Source organism: Elgaria multicarinata, chromosome 4, assembly GCF_023053635.1.
Source record: "Elgaria multicarinata webbii isolate HBS135686 ecotype San Diego chromosome 4, rElgMul1.1.pri, whole genome shotgun sequence".
NCBI lineage: Eukaryota > Metazoa > Chordata > Lepidosauria > Squamata > Anguidae > Elgaria > Elgaria multicarinata.
This window is the reverse complement of record NC_086174.1, coordinates 93,665,772-93,680,287: the sequence shown is the minus strand read 5'-3', so window position 1 is coordinate 93,680,287 and position 14,516 is coordinate 93,665,772. Positions and strand designations below refer to the sequence as shown.

At 40.9% G+C, this 14,516-nt stretch overlaps 1 protein-coding gene across 2 annotated transcripts in view; it reads left to right on the top strand.

Moving 5' to 3' along the window:
* Nucleotides 1-599: 599 nt before the first annotated feature.
* The window catches only part of AFG1L (AFG1 like ATPase), a 67,195-nt gene continuing 53,278 nt past the window's right edge, over nt 600-14,516 (top strand). For both annotated transcript variants that reach the window (XM_063125754.1, XM_063125753.1), the window contains exons 1-4: nt 600-791; nt 7,380-7,603; nt 12,696-12,747; nt 13,412-13,513. In XM_063125754.1, coding sequence (XP_062981824.1) covers nt 680-791; nt 7,380-7,603; nt 12,696-12,747; nt 13,412-13,513 — 490 coding nt within the window. In that variant the 5' untranslated portion in view covers nt 600-679. The remainder of the gene's footprint in view (nt 792-7,379; nt 7,604-12,695; nt 12,748-13,411; nt 13,514-14,516) is intronic.

Sequence of the window (14,516 nt, the reverse complement as noted above, 5' to 3'; positions counted from 1 at the left end):
CATTAAATTCAATCAGACTTACTTCCAATTAAGTGAGTACAGAAGTGCAGACTAAGGCTGCAATCCTATACCCATTTCCCTGGGAGTAAGCCCCATTAAACTCAATGTTATTTGTTTCTGGGTAGACACGTATATGATTGCACTGTAAGGTTGCAATTCTAAATAGTTAGCTGCGATTAAGCCCCATTGAACTCAGTGGGACTAAGTTTTGAATAGATATGTGTAAGATTGCCGTATTTGATTCTGCTGTTAATGTTTTAAAGTTTTCAACTTGTTTCTAACGTTTTTAAAATTATTTTAAGTTTTAATTGTAAGTCGCCTTGGGGTCCCTATTTGGGCTGGAAGGCGATTCATACATGTAGGGGGGAAATACTTTTAGTACCAACTTTAGTTAGTTTAGTACATCTAACTAAACTTCTACCGCTGACCCTTCGGTTCGGTTCAGCATAGTATAGAAACAGCACTTCCCGGCATGCCTTTACATCCGGCTGCTTTCCATCTACGCGAGTGGAGCGGCGCATTGCATTCTGGACTTCGTAGTCTTTACAAGGGGCGCCTTGCTCAGACTCCGGGTGAAGGTGACTGGGGCTGCCTTGGCTTCGGCGGGAGTCGTTCTTGTAGTGGTCGCTTCGTTTCAATAAGCTATTCTTCAATTACGGGGAGGAGAAGCCCAGGCAAGATGGCGGCGCCCGTGTCGCCCTTGGTTACTGGGCGCTGCTTTTTAAAGGCTGCTGCTCGACACGCCACTCTCCTATTAACCGGCTGGGCTGAGGCCGGCGCCCCGCGGAAAGGTTAGTGGCACTTGGGTTTCGGACCGCGTGGCGCCAGTCAAAAGTCTTTAGGAGGGGTTAGCGGCCACACTGAAGTCTGTGGCTCCCTCTCAAAGTCAGTTGAGGAAAGGCCAGCCTGTCAAAAGTGGGAGTTCCCACGGCTCAGCTCAGGTTCGTGAGGGGCGAGAGCCCCAGCAGCGACTCTTGTTTGGAAACGTTCATTCACTGGGAGCGAAAGATCCTTCACTACTTTCAACCTGAGGAAGGTGTTCTTAAAGGTGTCATGGGGCCCTTTTTGGGGAACTGATGTGTACTCTCCGGGGCTTTTAAGGGTACTTAAAGAAAGTGTTGAAATTGTTTTAGGCGGGCTGTGATGTTTCAGAGTAAAGGGTAATTGATTTAATATGAACAGATTCTGCTGCCCCCCCCCTTTATTTTAAAGGATTCAACCTACAGTGTTGAGGCTTCATGCAACATTGTACCTGATGTTCTAAACCGAAATTATTTGTCATTTGTAACATGACTAAATTTTGACGAAGGGCTATACACAGATTGATCGTCTCAGCCAGAAGGTTTACAAGCGTGCTGTATTCAGGCACAGTGAATTAACTGTGCAGTGTCTCCTTAAATACAGCCCAGTTTTAAGACTCCCTTTCTTTCCTCCTTGCCCTGCCACCCTACCTCTACCCTTCAACTAGGAGAAACCCTGTTTCAGGCCTATCTTTAAGAGCCCTGACAAGGAGCTGCCTATTTGGCTATTGGGCAATATAAAAATGCAATAAATAAATGAATTGCCCTTTTTAAAAATCCAGTTACGTTATCAATATCTGTGTGGAATGACTAATCAGAAGTTTGGTTTTTTTTTAGCACTCTTCAAGTGGCAGTCAGTGGTGGGCAAAAGTTTGTTTTTTTATTTATTTATTTCATTTCATTTCTATACCGCCCAATAGCCGAAGTTCTCTGGGCGGTTCACAAAAATTAAAACCATGAAGAGCATAATAAAACAACCAACAAAGCATGACCAGGATAAAACCACACAGCAAAAAATTGATATAGGTTAAAATATGAAATTAAAACAGCAGAGTTTAAATTTAAGTTAAATTAGGTGTTAAAATACTGAGAAAATAAAAAGGTCTTCAGCTGGCAACGAAAGGAAAACAATGTAGGCGCCAAGCGAACCTCTCTGGGGAGCTCATTCCACAGCCGTGGTGCCACAGCAGAGAAAGCCCTCCTCCTAGCAGCCACCTGCCTCGCTTCCTTCGGCAGGGGCTCACAGAGAAGGACCCCTGTGGATGATCTTAAGGTCCAGGCAGTTTTGGACTTCAACTCCCAGAAGCCCTCCCAGCATTGCCAGAGTGCAGGAATAATTGATGCCCAAAACATCTGGAGAGCACCAGGTTGAGGAAGGATGATCTAGAAATGCATTAAATATACAGTGCATTTTAAAAAAGTGACTTAACCTTATCACTTGGAAATGGCTTCCACTCAGCCCAGTAGCTTTTGTTTTAGTAATATCTCAAGTGATGTGGGTATATTGGAGCAGTTTATGTTGGAGAAGAATGCAAGCTTACAATCCTAAAATGACTCTTCTTGGATGGTCTTCTTGAAGATAAGTGACATCAACTTTTACATGTAGAAGAACAAATTCTTTGTTGATCTAGTCATATAAGATGTTCAAGCCATGTAAAGTTTATGAAATCAATTAAAATCAAATCAATTATTTTCATAGTATGGATGCATCCTGCTGCTATTCTGGTGAACTGTCAAGATGACAATTGTTAGTTTACATTTTATTTATTTATTTATTTATTACATATCTATACCGCCCAATAGCCGGAGCTCTCTGGGCGGTTCACAAAAATTAAAACCATTCAAAATATAAAACAACAGTATAAAACCATAATATAAAATACAATGTAAAAGCTCAACCAGATAAAAACAGCAGCAATGCAAAATTACAAATTTAAAACCATGTTATTTAAAATTTATAGATTGTTAAAATGTTGGGAGAATAAAAAGGTCTTCACCTGGCGTCTAAAAGCATATAATGTAGGTGCCAAGCGAACCTCCTTAGGGAGCTCATTCCACAGCCGGGGTGCCACAGCGGAGAAGGCCCTCCTCCTGGTAGCCACCTGCCTCACTTCCTTTGGCAGGGGCTCACGGAGAAGGACCCCTGAAGATGACCTTAGGGTCCGGGCAGGTACATATGGGAGGAGGCGTTCCTTCAGATAACCTGGCCCCAAGCCGTTTAGGGCTTTAAATGTTAATACCAGCACTTTGAATCGGGCCCGGACCTGGACTGGCAGCCAATGAAGCTGGAAAAGGACTGGCGTAATGTGATCTCACCAGCCAGTCCCTGTTAGTAAGCGTGCTGCCCTGTTTTGCACCAGTTGAAGTTTCCGGACCGTTTTCAAAGGCAGCCCCACGTATAACGCATTGCAGTAATCCAAACGAGAGGTTATCAGAGCATGGATAACTGTAGCTAAGCTATCTCTGTCCAGATAAGGGCGCAGCTGGTATATCAGCCTGAGCTGATAAAAGGTGCTCTTTGCCACTGAGTTCACCTGTGCCTCAAGTGACAGTTCTGGATCCAAAAGCACCCCCAAACTACAGACCTGATCCTTTAGGAGGAGTGCAACCCCGTCCAGGACAGGGCGAACATCACCTCGCCGGACAGAAGAACCACCTGCTAACAATACCTCCGTCTTGTCTGGATTGAGTCTCAGTTAGTTAGTCCTCATCCAGTCCATTACCGTGCCCAGGCACTGGTTCAGAACAGCCACTGCCTCACCTGGGTTTGATGAAAAGGAAAGGTAAAGCTGGGTATCATCCGCATATTGATGACACCTCAGTCCACATCTCCGGATAACCTCCCCCAGCGGCTTCATGTATATGTTGAACAGCATAGGGGATAAGATAGAGCCCTGTGGAACCCCATGGCTTAGGAGCCATGGCACAGAGCAATAATCCCCCAGCACCACCTTCTGGAATCGGCCATCCAAGTAGGAGCGGAACCACTGCAACGCAGTACCTCCAACTCCCAGCTCAGACAACCTATCCAGAAGGATACCATGGTCGATGGTATCGAAGGCCGCTGAGAGGTCTAGGAGAACCAACAGGGTCACACTCCCCCTGTCTCTCTCCCGACAGAGGTCATCCCACAGGACGACCAAGGCAGTTTCCGTTCCAAAACCAGGCCTGAAACCTGAAGATATATGACTGCATCTCCAATATTCTTTGTGTGTGCATTCACACATCTGTGTTATTATTAACATTATTATAAATATTTATATAACCCTTCTCATTATATAACCGCTTTTAAAGAATAAAAACAAACCAGACACACACATTCACCATAACAGTACCATCAGGCTGGTTCAAAGATAGCTCATCGCATCTAGAGTGTCATGTATTGAAGCCTTTTAATTAATTAATCAATTTCTGTTTACTGTAACCTAGCTTCAAGTAGATTAACTTAAGTCTAACATAGTCTGGTTCTTTCTTTTTTAAACTAAGATCCATACACTGATATGTATTAAATTTTGTAGAATTTGTAAAATTTGGTAAGCAAGTGTGTGTTCTCAGGAATTCTTAATACCTAAGGATTAAGAAATCTGTGCTAGTTAATGCAGAATATGCGCTCTTTCCTATGAACATAAGAAATTCCTAAACATTGGTGAACCCCTTTTCTATCAAGGGCTGTATTCCCTCGAGAATAATCCATTGGGGGCCACATGTTGGCCGTAGGTGGGGCCAGAGCCGAGCATGGACACAAGAGCTAAAAGTGGGTGTGGCTACCCATTCTCTCTCTTTCTGCCAATCCCTTCTCTTTCTGCCATCCCCTTTTCTTTCTTTCCCTCTTTCTGCCCATCCAGCAGCCTGCCTTGGAAAGGACAGATTGCTCTTGCCAGAAGTCTGAATGATCACTTGCAGAGGTCGTCTCCATTTCCATGGCTCTGTCCATTTCCCCCTCTTACCTTCCTTCTCTCCCTCTGGGTTCCCTACCAGACTGAGTGGTGCATGTGGTCCTCAGGCCATAGGTTGCCCTCCCCTGATCTACCTAGGCCAACATTTCTTTTTGCCTTTGATCCACTTTCTCCTCAGCCTGACCTAACACACCAATTCTAGTATTCAACATTTTTGCGTGCTTGGCAACTAGGATATGAATCTATCCTATTATAAATTGTTGCTGATTCAGCTATAATGGCAAAGCTTTTCCTTCTGAACATAGGTGTATACATAATACACACAGGCACCATAGCAATTAACTGGGTTAACTACACAATCCTATACATGTCTACTCAGAAGTAAGACACAATGAGTCCCATGTAGCTTATTTTTAGGTAAATGAGTATAGAATTGTGTCCTAATACTGTTGCACTCATATTTGACGTAGTTTAGTTTAGGAACATGGTATAAAATTAAGTGATGAAAATATATCTACTTGAATTGCTAAAAAAGGAAAAGCTAAAAGCTTGAACTTTTCCTAATTCTTGGACTTTTCATAGTGTGAATAGTCAATTGACATGGGATTTGTGAAACCGTAAACATTCAAAAGTTGAGCTGTTTGATGGAAGAGCAGGAAGTATCAACTCAGAAAATTACAGAGCTATTATTTTATCTTCTATCCTAAGCTGTATTATAAAGCAGCTAACAGTGCGGTCCTATATGTCTATTCAGAAGTAAGTCTAATTGTTAATTAGCAGATACTCTTACATAAGTGTTTAGCAGTTACTCTTACATAAATGTGTATGGATTGCAGCAGAGTTTTAGTATGCACATCCTAGATTAAAGAAAATGGTTTTGCTTAGTTTAAAGAGGAAATAAATATAGAGATGGGGAATGTGCTTACAGATCTAAGATATTTTAAAGGGCTTTGGAAAACTGAGAGACAACAGTTGTGTATCTTTACTCTTGAGGAATAGACAGCCTTTCTTAAGCATTCAGGAAGGAAATTTATCTTAAATCTAGGAAGATCTTCCTAACCATAAGAGCTGCTCATCACTAGAACATGATGCTTAGGAAGGTTATAGAGAGCAATTATTATCTCTCATCCTATAATTACAGCTAATTTACACCTTACTCTCCACCTCTTGTTGCCACCAGAAGTGTCTTTTCCATGTGGATGATCCAGTGAAACAGAGCAGTGTTTAAATGCCTTTATTGTATGTGTCAGTCTAAACTCTAAATGAGATCTGCATAACGTTTGACCCACCAAGCTGAATGTAGCATGCCAGCTATGGAATGCAGGGTGCTTGACAACCTCGCTGTTTTGCAGGCCTGTGTAGCAAATAAATAAATTTAAAAAAATGCATGCATGGGTGATTGGCTTCATCCAGTTTGGTGGGTCACCCAAATGTCTGTATTGTATAGCCTGGGGCAACAAAAGCTAATGTGCAATTAAAGCACAGAAACCATGTCTAAGTTATCTCTCTGGCTGCATTCGTATGTCACTTTAAGCCATGATGGGTAAATAAGCTAAGCTACTGTTATCCCCCACACAATCAGACAAATAAGCTACTGTGCATAATCAGAGTCACACACACCCTGCCCTCTGTCCTGCTCCAGTCTTCCCTCCCAAGCAGTGGCACTGTTTCACCGATTGACAACTTCGCAGCAGCCTGTTTTAACCTTCTACAATATCCCAATGAGAGGGGAGAGGTTAATTCAGCACTCCCAGCCTCACCCTCAGAATGGGATGGTGGCTCTAAAGCACTGGAAGTATGCAGGATTGGGACCAAACTTATACACAGCCTCCCCTAGTCAAGAGGCACCCAATGCACCTTCAAAACCCTGCATGATAACACACAAATGAGCGAAAATCCTGGGTGCACCAAAAAGAGGGTGGCACAAATAAACCCTTGGATGTTTGCAGGATCAAGACTAAATTTCATACACAGCCTCCACAGTTTCCTCTAGCAGGGATGCTCACGAGGCCCATTGAAAACCCTGCACATTGACAAAGCCACACAAGCCAAAGTACATTTTCGCCCAAAGGGGGTGGCAGCTATAACTCCATGGAAGTTTGCAGAACCAGGACAAAACTTCATACATAGCATCCTCTGGCAAGGATACACACAAGGAAAAAAGACAGCCTTGCGCAGTTGCTGCCATCTGACCAAGACAGTGTTTGACACTTGGGGAGGTTGCAGAGTGCATTGCCAAGGGAAGGCTTACGGTGGGGTTGGGCTATGAGCACATTCAGTTGCTAAGCAGGTCATGGGAACAGAGATTTGCCAGCTGGAAGAGCACAGTGGCAGCGGTTTTGACATCTCTTTCCACACAACTCAACAGGCAACCAAAATAACCTGCTGTGAGTGCTGCACAACACAATAACCCATGATGGGTGAAATTACCCACTCTGCAGACCATGAGTTATCAGAGTAGGTTATTTTGGCTAAATAACCCGTCGTGGGTTTAAAAAACACCTGACAGATGACACCATGACCCATTGTGGGTTATCGTGACAACTGAATACAGCCTCTCAGTAATAGCAAGGCTTATAAATAAAGCTAGTCTGTTAAGTACATGTTATGGATGAATATGGATGATTCATTGATTTTTTCCCCTCACTGACAGCAAAATAAATGTGTGTGTCCTTTTTTTCAGCTTACACAGTTCAGGCAGCTGAGAAAGCAGCCAGTGGCAGTCTAGGAGATGCTAATTCCAAAGCCTTGTTGGTGTGCAATGGACCTTTAGAACATTATGAGTTTCTAATCAAAACGGAGGATCTGAAAAATGACGAGCAACAGCGAAAAGTCATACAATGCCTGCAGAAACTACATGAAAACCTTAAAGGATACAATATCAGTCCAAAACACATCTTATCAAAGGTGAGTTCCTGTCATCAGGCATTTCTGTAGAATCTTGAATGTTCAACTTGGGTTTCTTTTCCGATTGCAACAATTATGTAAACTGTGTCATTTAATAATCCCAGTTTACATGTAAGAAACTTGGCTTGAAAATAGCACACCCAAAACCACCCAAAAAGGTTGAGCTTGGGTTTCAGACCCTGGTCTCATGAAACAGTAGTGATTACATTCTCTGGCTAAATGAGACTCTTTTTAAAGTTGATTTCCCCACAAATGTAATTTTATAACAGATTTAGATTACCAGTTCAGATACTTATGTCGAAAAGGGTTCTGATCCAAAATCCTCTGCTCTGATGCACACATATACCCCAGGAATGAATGATTTCAGTAGTTGGGACACTCCACAAGTTCACTGTACTTCCTGAAGTTAATGTGGAAGCTCTGGTCAGTATCCTATTCGGCACTATCACTAGCACAATGCCAATAGCATTTGTTGTCACAATAGGTTTTCCTGGTTAACCTGTCACGCCAGCAAATACTATTGGCTTTGCACTAAAGGTAGCTTACATTAGCACAATGTAATTTACATTAGAGCTAGTGCTGAATAGAATACTATACAAAATGTGCTCAATATTGCAACTCTTATGTGCATTGAGCTTTGGTGAAGTTTACCAAAAAGTCTATCCCTCCTCCTTTACTAAGCTTATTCTACCTTTGACTAATCTCATTTTCTTTCTGGTGCATTATGTTGTATTGCTTGGTTTATCCAGGCTGCCAGGATGGCTACCCACCTTGCTTTAAAACATTGAAAAGTACTATCAAGTGACTTACCCCATCCTTAAGTTTAAGCTGAAGGACCAGTGGCAAAAACTGTGGGTAGGCCAGACAAATAATAGGTTTCATGAGTTGAAACTAGTACTTTGATTGTGGTTAGATGTGTCTCTTAGGGCTTAATCCTATGCATGTTTTAGACAGAAAAAAGCCTTAACACCCAGCATGAATCAACCAATCCTACAACTCCTAGCATGCCCTTGCTGGGGAGTTGTAGGACTTTCTTCTGTCTAAACGTGCATAGGATTGCTCCCTGAAAAACCAAGGAATTTGTCTTGACTTGGTTAAGGTTTGCACAGAGTCCCTACCCATTAGCATTTATTGAAAGGTGTATCCCCACTTAGGAACATGTCTTTTAGTTTTTCGTTGTCAAACTTGTCTTGCTGGAGAGTCTGCAATTCTGAAGTGTGTATTTATTTATTTATTTATTTATTACATTTCTATACCGCCCAATAGTCTCAGTTCTGGGTGGTGAAATTGATCTACAAGTTTTATTCAGGCTCCTGAGCTCTAATGGCTAGCTTTCCTGTTTTCATAGTGTTTGAGTTGCTAATGATGAAACAAGTTGCTGCTGATGAAAGAAGACTAGTGTGAGGCGTAATATGACCTAGCTGCCATTGTGTCATAACCTTCAGTACGCATACCTATCTGCTTGGTTTATAAGTGCTTACTGGAATGTGATATTCATCTCTTTATTTCCATGAATGGACAGATTCATCAGAATTGTTGTAGTGCTACATCTTTAATACTGTTAGAAGGTAGTGCCCTCATCCTACAAAGAACTTTTTGCCAGAAGGTGGCGGAGTAGGATTGTAAACAGAAACAAATTATAGATAATTTATATTCTGTTACATCATACTTGTTCTCAGTAGCCTTTGGTACTTCTTCCTGGGACTCTGGAGAGCTTCTTCCAGGTTTTTCAGTACTGGGCTAGAGAGAGGAAAACACCAGGGGCCCTGTGGAAACTAATAGCTAAGTACTGGAAATTAACCATCAGACATGAGTATGGAGTATATGGGAACACTGGGCAAAGTGGTTGACATGAATTGAGTAGACCACAGGGGTTAGGTAGTCAAGGGGCGGTTCAGTGCAAGCCAGATCAATGACCCAAGCCTCCTGGGAATGCAGTTTTGCTCCCCACGCACCTTGTTTCCTTCTCAAATAGCAGGGTTTTTTTTCTGCTGCCACCAATAAATTTGCAAATTCGGTGGTGGTGGCGGCAGTTTCGGTGGTGAATGAGGGATTTGGCCTCCAGTAGGTTTGAGGGGAGGGGGAGCAATGTGGACCTTCGGAAGTTGCCCATCCCTGATTTAGACCAGCAGTGCCCAGCCGCAGCAGCTCTTCAAAATCCCAGGCAGAAGTCTTTCTTATTCGTTACTTTATAGACTGTAATATATATTGCTTTTAAAAAAAAAATGGCAAAAAAGGAGATTTATCGCTACTACTACAAGGGAGCTGTTTGGAGACATTAACTTCAGGAAGCCAACTTCGCTGACATATAGTATATATTTAATACATTGTACTCTATTCGGTTGATCTGCAGTCCAAATAGTATTTGCTAGAAATACAGTAAGATAAGAAGAGCTATGCTGGATCAGATCAAGGGTCCATCCAGTCCAGCACTCTGTTCACACAGTGGCCAACCAGCTATTGACCAGGACATTAATGCAACAGCACCCTCCCACCCATTTTCCCCAGCAACTAGTGTACATAGGCTCACTGCCTATGGTATACGATTAAGTTACCAGTTACCAGATAGGTTTCTTGATCGGTAGTGTGTCTGATTTGCCCAGGATGGAGACAGTTCTGAGTTAACAGCTGGATTTTATATTCTTAGAACCTCCTTGTTTCCAGTGAGCCCAGGGCCACTGAAACCACCACAGCACCATTTAGAGCACAAATTTATGTCTGCAAACTCTCCTCCATCATATCATCTTAAGACTCAGACTTTGCAGATATGATGACTTCAGCATCAAGCCAGCATTTTTTCCTTTCCCCTACACTCATCTCTGTGTCACCAACATACTTTTTGTAATATCTTTCCTGATGAAGAGAACTTGAGATCTAAAAATCTTGCACATTTTTGTGACATTTCAGTTGGCCTAATAAAGGTATTGTACTTATATGGATATCTTTTGTGAACCACATAGAGAGTTTCGGCTATTGGGCGGTATAGAAATGCAATAAATAAATATGGATTATAGTTATCTGTAAACTAGCCTACTCGGAACTGTCGGATTGGGACTACTAGTTGAAAATACAAAATGTAATCTTTGCATTACCCTCTATTACTGTGTGTTCTAGTGCAGATATACTACCTTTATTTTCTTCTTTCATTGTTCAGTGCTGAATGTTAGTAAGCAAGCTGAAACAGACACACTGGAAAAGCAATCCTCAGGTTTATTTTCCTTGCTGTATTTTCAAAGCTTTATTTAATAGCTGCAGCTCACTCTATTACTGGAACAGTTTCAGAACATTTTGAGCCACATTTTAATATAACTCTAAATTAAAGCGTCAAGTGATTTTGCTATAATAATTACCCCATATGGCTTGTTGAATATATTGATATTTTAAGGGCAAAGAAACCTGATATGGGAAAATAGTATTCTTTAATGTATTTTATAATGCAGTTCTTATTTGAAATGCAGTTTAGAAATTGCTCTTCTCCATATGAAAAGAGAAAAGTGTAACTTTAATTTGTTTCTTTTCTTGTTTTGCATTTAAACAATTGTACAAAGACAATATTTCAAAATAACCAAATTATTTTTTTTTAATATTACAAATATTGCATGGATGTCTATGCAATTGCATAAACTGATCAGACCTGGCTTGATACTTTATTTTGATATCCACTTTTTTCCTGCTTGGAATAACATACATACTTAAAAAATAATCCTCCCTAGTTGCTTAGTAAAAAAAATAATGTAAAGGTTGAAAATCTAAAACAGAAATATTTATAAGCATGGATGAGATCCAAAGAGCTACAAAGTGAAACCAAAGGCTTTTACTAACTGGCTTTTGCTTCTTCTTCTTTTTTACTTTGAACAGTGGACTCCCCAGATTCAAAAGTTATTTCTTGTGCAGCTTCTGTTGAAGAAGTGGAGGTCTAAAGCACAAAGATGGTTGTTTGGATACTGGCCCATATGTATCCAAATGAGTCTGTCTGTCTTCTCAGTAGAACAGACCCGACTGGCAGAGCAGATTCCTTCTCCCTCCTGCAGCCCCCTGAGTTCCCCCAAATCTGCTCCAGAAGGTTAGAGGACTCTCTGGAGAAGATTGTGGGAGAGCATGTGCATGGGGGGTGGGGGAGGAAGAGCAAGTGCCATTACACAAGCAGAAGCCTGTTCATGCAAAGTTAGATAGAAGACTATATCTGATTATGAACAGATCTCCTCTACTGACTACATAAGTACATCAGAACAATTTCTGCCCCCAAATATCAGGGTTATAACCTTGTGTTAGAATAGACATATGTATTTTGATGCATTTAAATGTTTTATTTCATCCTGTTCCAAAGGCTCAGGTTGCTTCATTCAAGCCATAAATATAGGGAGACATATTATTTATGTAGTGCCATCCAGAAATATCACCACTACTAAACCTCACCGTCTTAGGAATTATAGATAGATCCCTCATTCACTGATGTTGTTGCTGCTAAGTGAGATTTTTGCTGAACAGATTGGAACAATCAGTTCTGATATCATTGATCATCTGTTAGTGAGGGAAGCAAGTAATCAGATCAGATAGTATAATCCATTTGTTTGCTTCCCCCACCCCCGCAATTTGGCAAGTGTCTGATTAGATGCAGAAGTGCAATTCACATGTAGATGCCCATTTCTATCCATCGACATTCCTTATGTAAACCTTCCCCAACCTGGTGCACTTCAGATGTTTTAGACCAACTCCCATCAGCCTCAGCCAACATAGCCAGTGGTCCGGAATGAATGGAGTTGTAGTCCAAAACATCTGGATGCCACCAATTTGGGGAAAGTTGCCTTATGTGATCTGAGACCTGAATCCATTAATGTCAAAAATAGATTGAAAACTTTGAGAAAATCTGGAGAGGAATTACCTAATTTTCTTTATGTAATTTTAAACAATGCACATGCAGTAAAATCAGGGGCCCTCAACGTATATAAAGAACAGTTACTTTTTGGCTTTCTCATTTCCCTTTACTGTGCATTGTTTCTACCAGAACAGTGTTGTTGGGTTATTTTTCCTGTTTTTCTTATTAAGCTTTTATCGGAGCAGAATAAAATGTAATTATTTTCTTAATTCACAGTTGTTTACAAGACATAAACCTCCACAAGGACTGTATGTCTATGGAGATGTTGGTAAGTTTGAAAGTTTTAACTTAAGTATATCTGAAGGTTTTCCTAGCATGTTTGCTGCTAATCACTTGTATTTGATTGCAAGTCAAATCTAAGTGTTGAGAGACATCGAATAACAAATGGATCAGCGCATATTAACATGCTTGCTTTTGTGATCTTCCATAATTTTCCAAGCTTATGTTAGTTCAGTGGAGCCTCCAAGTTCAAAGGCAATTTCTCGGTTTCATACTGTTGAAACAGCTATTGCCTTGATGCCGTGCTTCCGTGGGCTTTTCAGGAGCATCTGGAAGGCCACTGAAACAAGATCCTAGCCTAGATATACCCAATCATATCTATCCAATTAGTCTAATCAAGCAGGGAGGCACTTATGGTGGATGTATATAAAAAGAAAATAAGAGAAGCATTCACATTTGTTCGTAGTGCACAATGTTGGAGGTATTTCAAATGGAAGCAATAATTGCATTTGCTAGTTCTGATGTTCAGATTCTGGTAATACAAATGATCCTATCCATGTAAGCTGGTCTTGCTTCCCAAAGATAATGATTTTGTACTGTTCAGATCACGATTATGATTTCATTAGCTCAATGCTAATGAACAGTCATTACTGTAATCAGTACATAGTGTTTTAAATTAACAACCTGTTGGGTATGTGTGTTTTTATTTGAAGGCACAGGAAAGACAATGGTGATGGACATATTTTATTCCCATATAGAAGTAGAAAGAAAAAAGAGAGTTCATTTTCATGGCTTCATGCTTGATGTGCACAAAAGTAAGTTTAAATCTCTCTTATACAACACAATATGGTGTAGATCTCTCCAGTGTTCTCTTTGTCATTCCTCTTCTCCTGAAACATTTATCTTGCACTGGTGGGAGAGCTATCGTCTGAAAGCTGAAGGGAAGGGAATTATAATAGGCTGTTTTTGATGAACTTGTGATATTTCAATGGAAATGCTCCTTTTCCCTAGGAACAGATGTGGGTTAAATCACTGTAATTCTTGTTTATGTAGACTTTGCTTTCTCTGTGACATCAGCAGGCAGTAGACCAACTGTCTAACTCTTTCTATATTTTTGCATGGTTAGAAACTCGTAACTTTCACTAGGAAGTGGTGCTGTACATTGCAGTTACATTAATATTCAGAGATGGAGATGTACCCTAAAATGTGTAACATTTTAAGGTAATAATTCAATTCACTTGCAATCTCCTTCTCTGTGAGTATAGTGTCCCTTTGAGTTGTAGATGTTGTTACACTGATTTAGACATTGTGCATTTAAGAACCTGCAACTACTATTTGGTCAACTATTTTGAACCAAAACGTGGACCCCTTACTACTTCACCCCACAGGCTCCTTTTGCCTCCCAGCCTGAAAACATATAGCCCCTACAGGCCCTTGGCCTTATGAAGGTTTCTCCACAGCTCTTCCTTGGCCCTTTCTCCGTGCCTGCACCATTTTGTGAACTTCTTAGAAGTTTATTTTATGACTGTCTTCAAATACTTTTGAGGTTGCCTCTACCCCCAACATGATACAATTTCAAAGCAAAAGCACGGTTTTTTTCTTTATGGTATTTGTGCAGGAAGATCTTGCTGAGTTCTAGGGAGAAGGAATACTGAAGAAAAATAAGATGGACACTAGTTACATCCTTCCGTGCCAGAACCTGCTTTTGAGATAGCCCGCAGATACTCCAAAGCAGCAAAAAGCCACGGAGGAAGGATCTTACATAATCAATTAGCACATGTAGTGAAGGGTATTTTCTTAAAATATAAATAGTAGGAT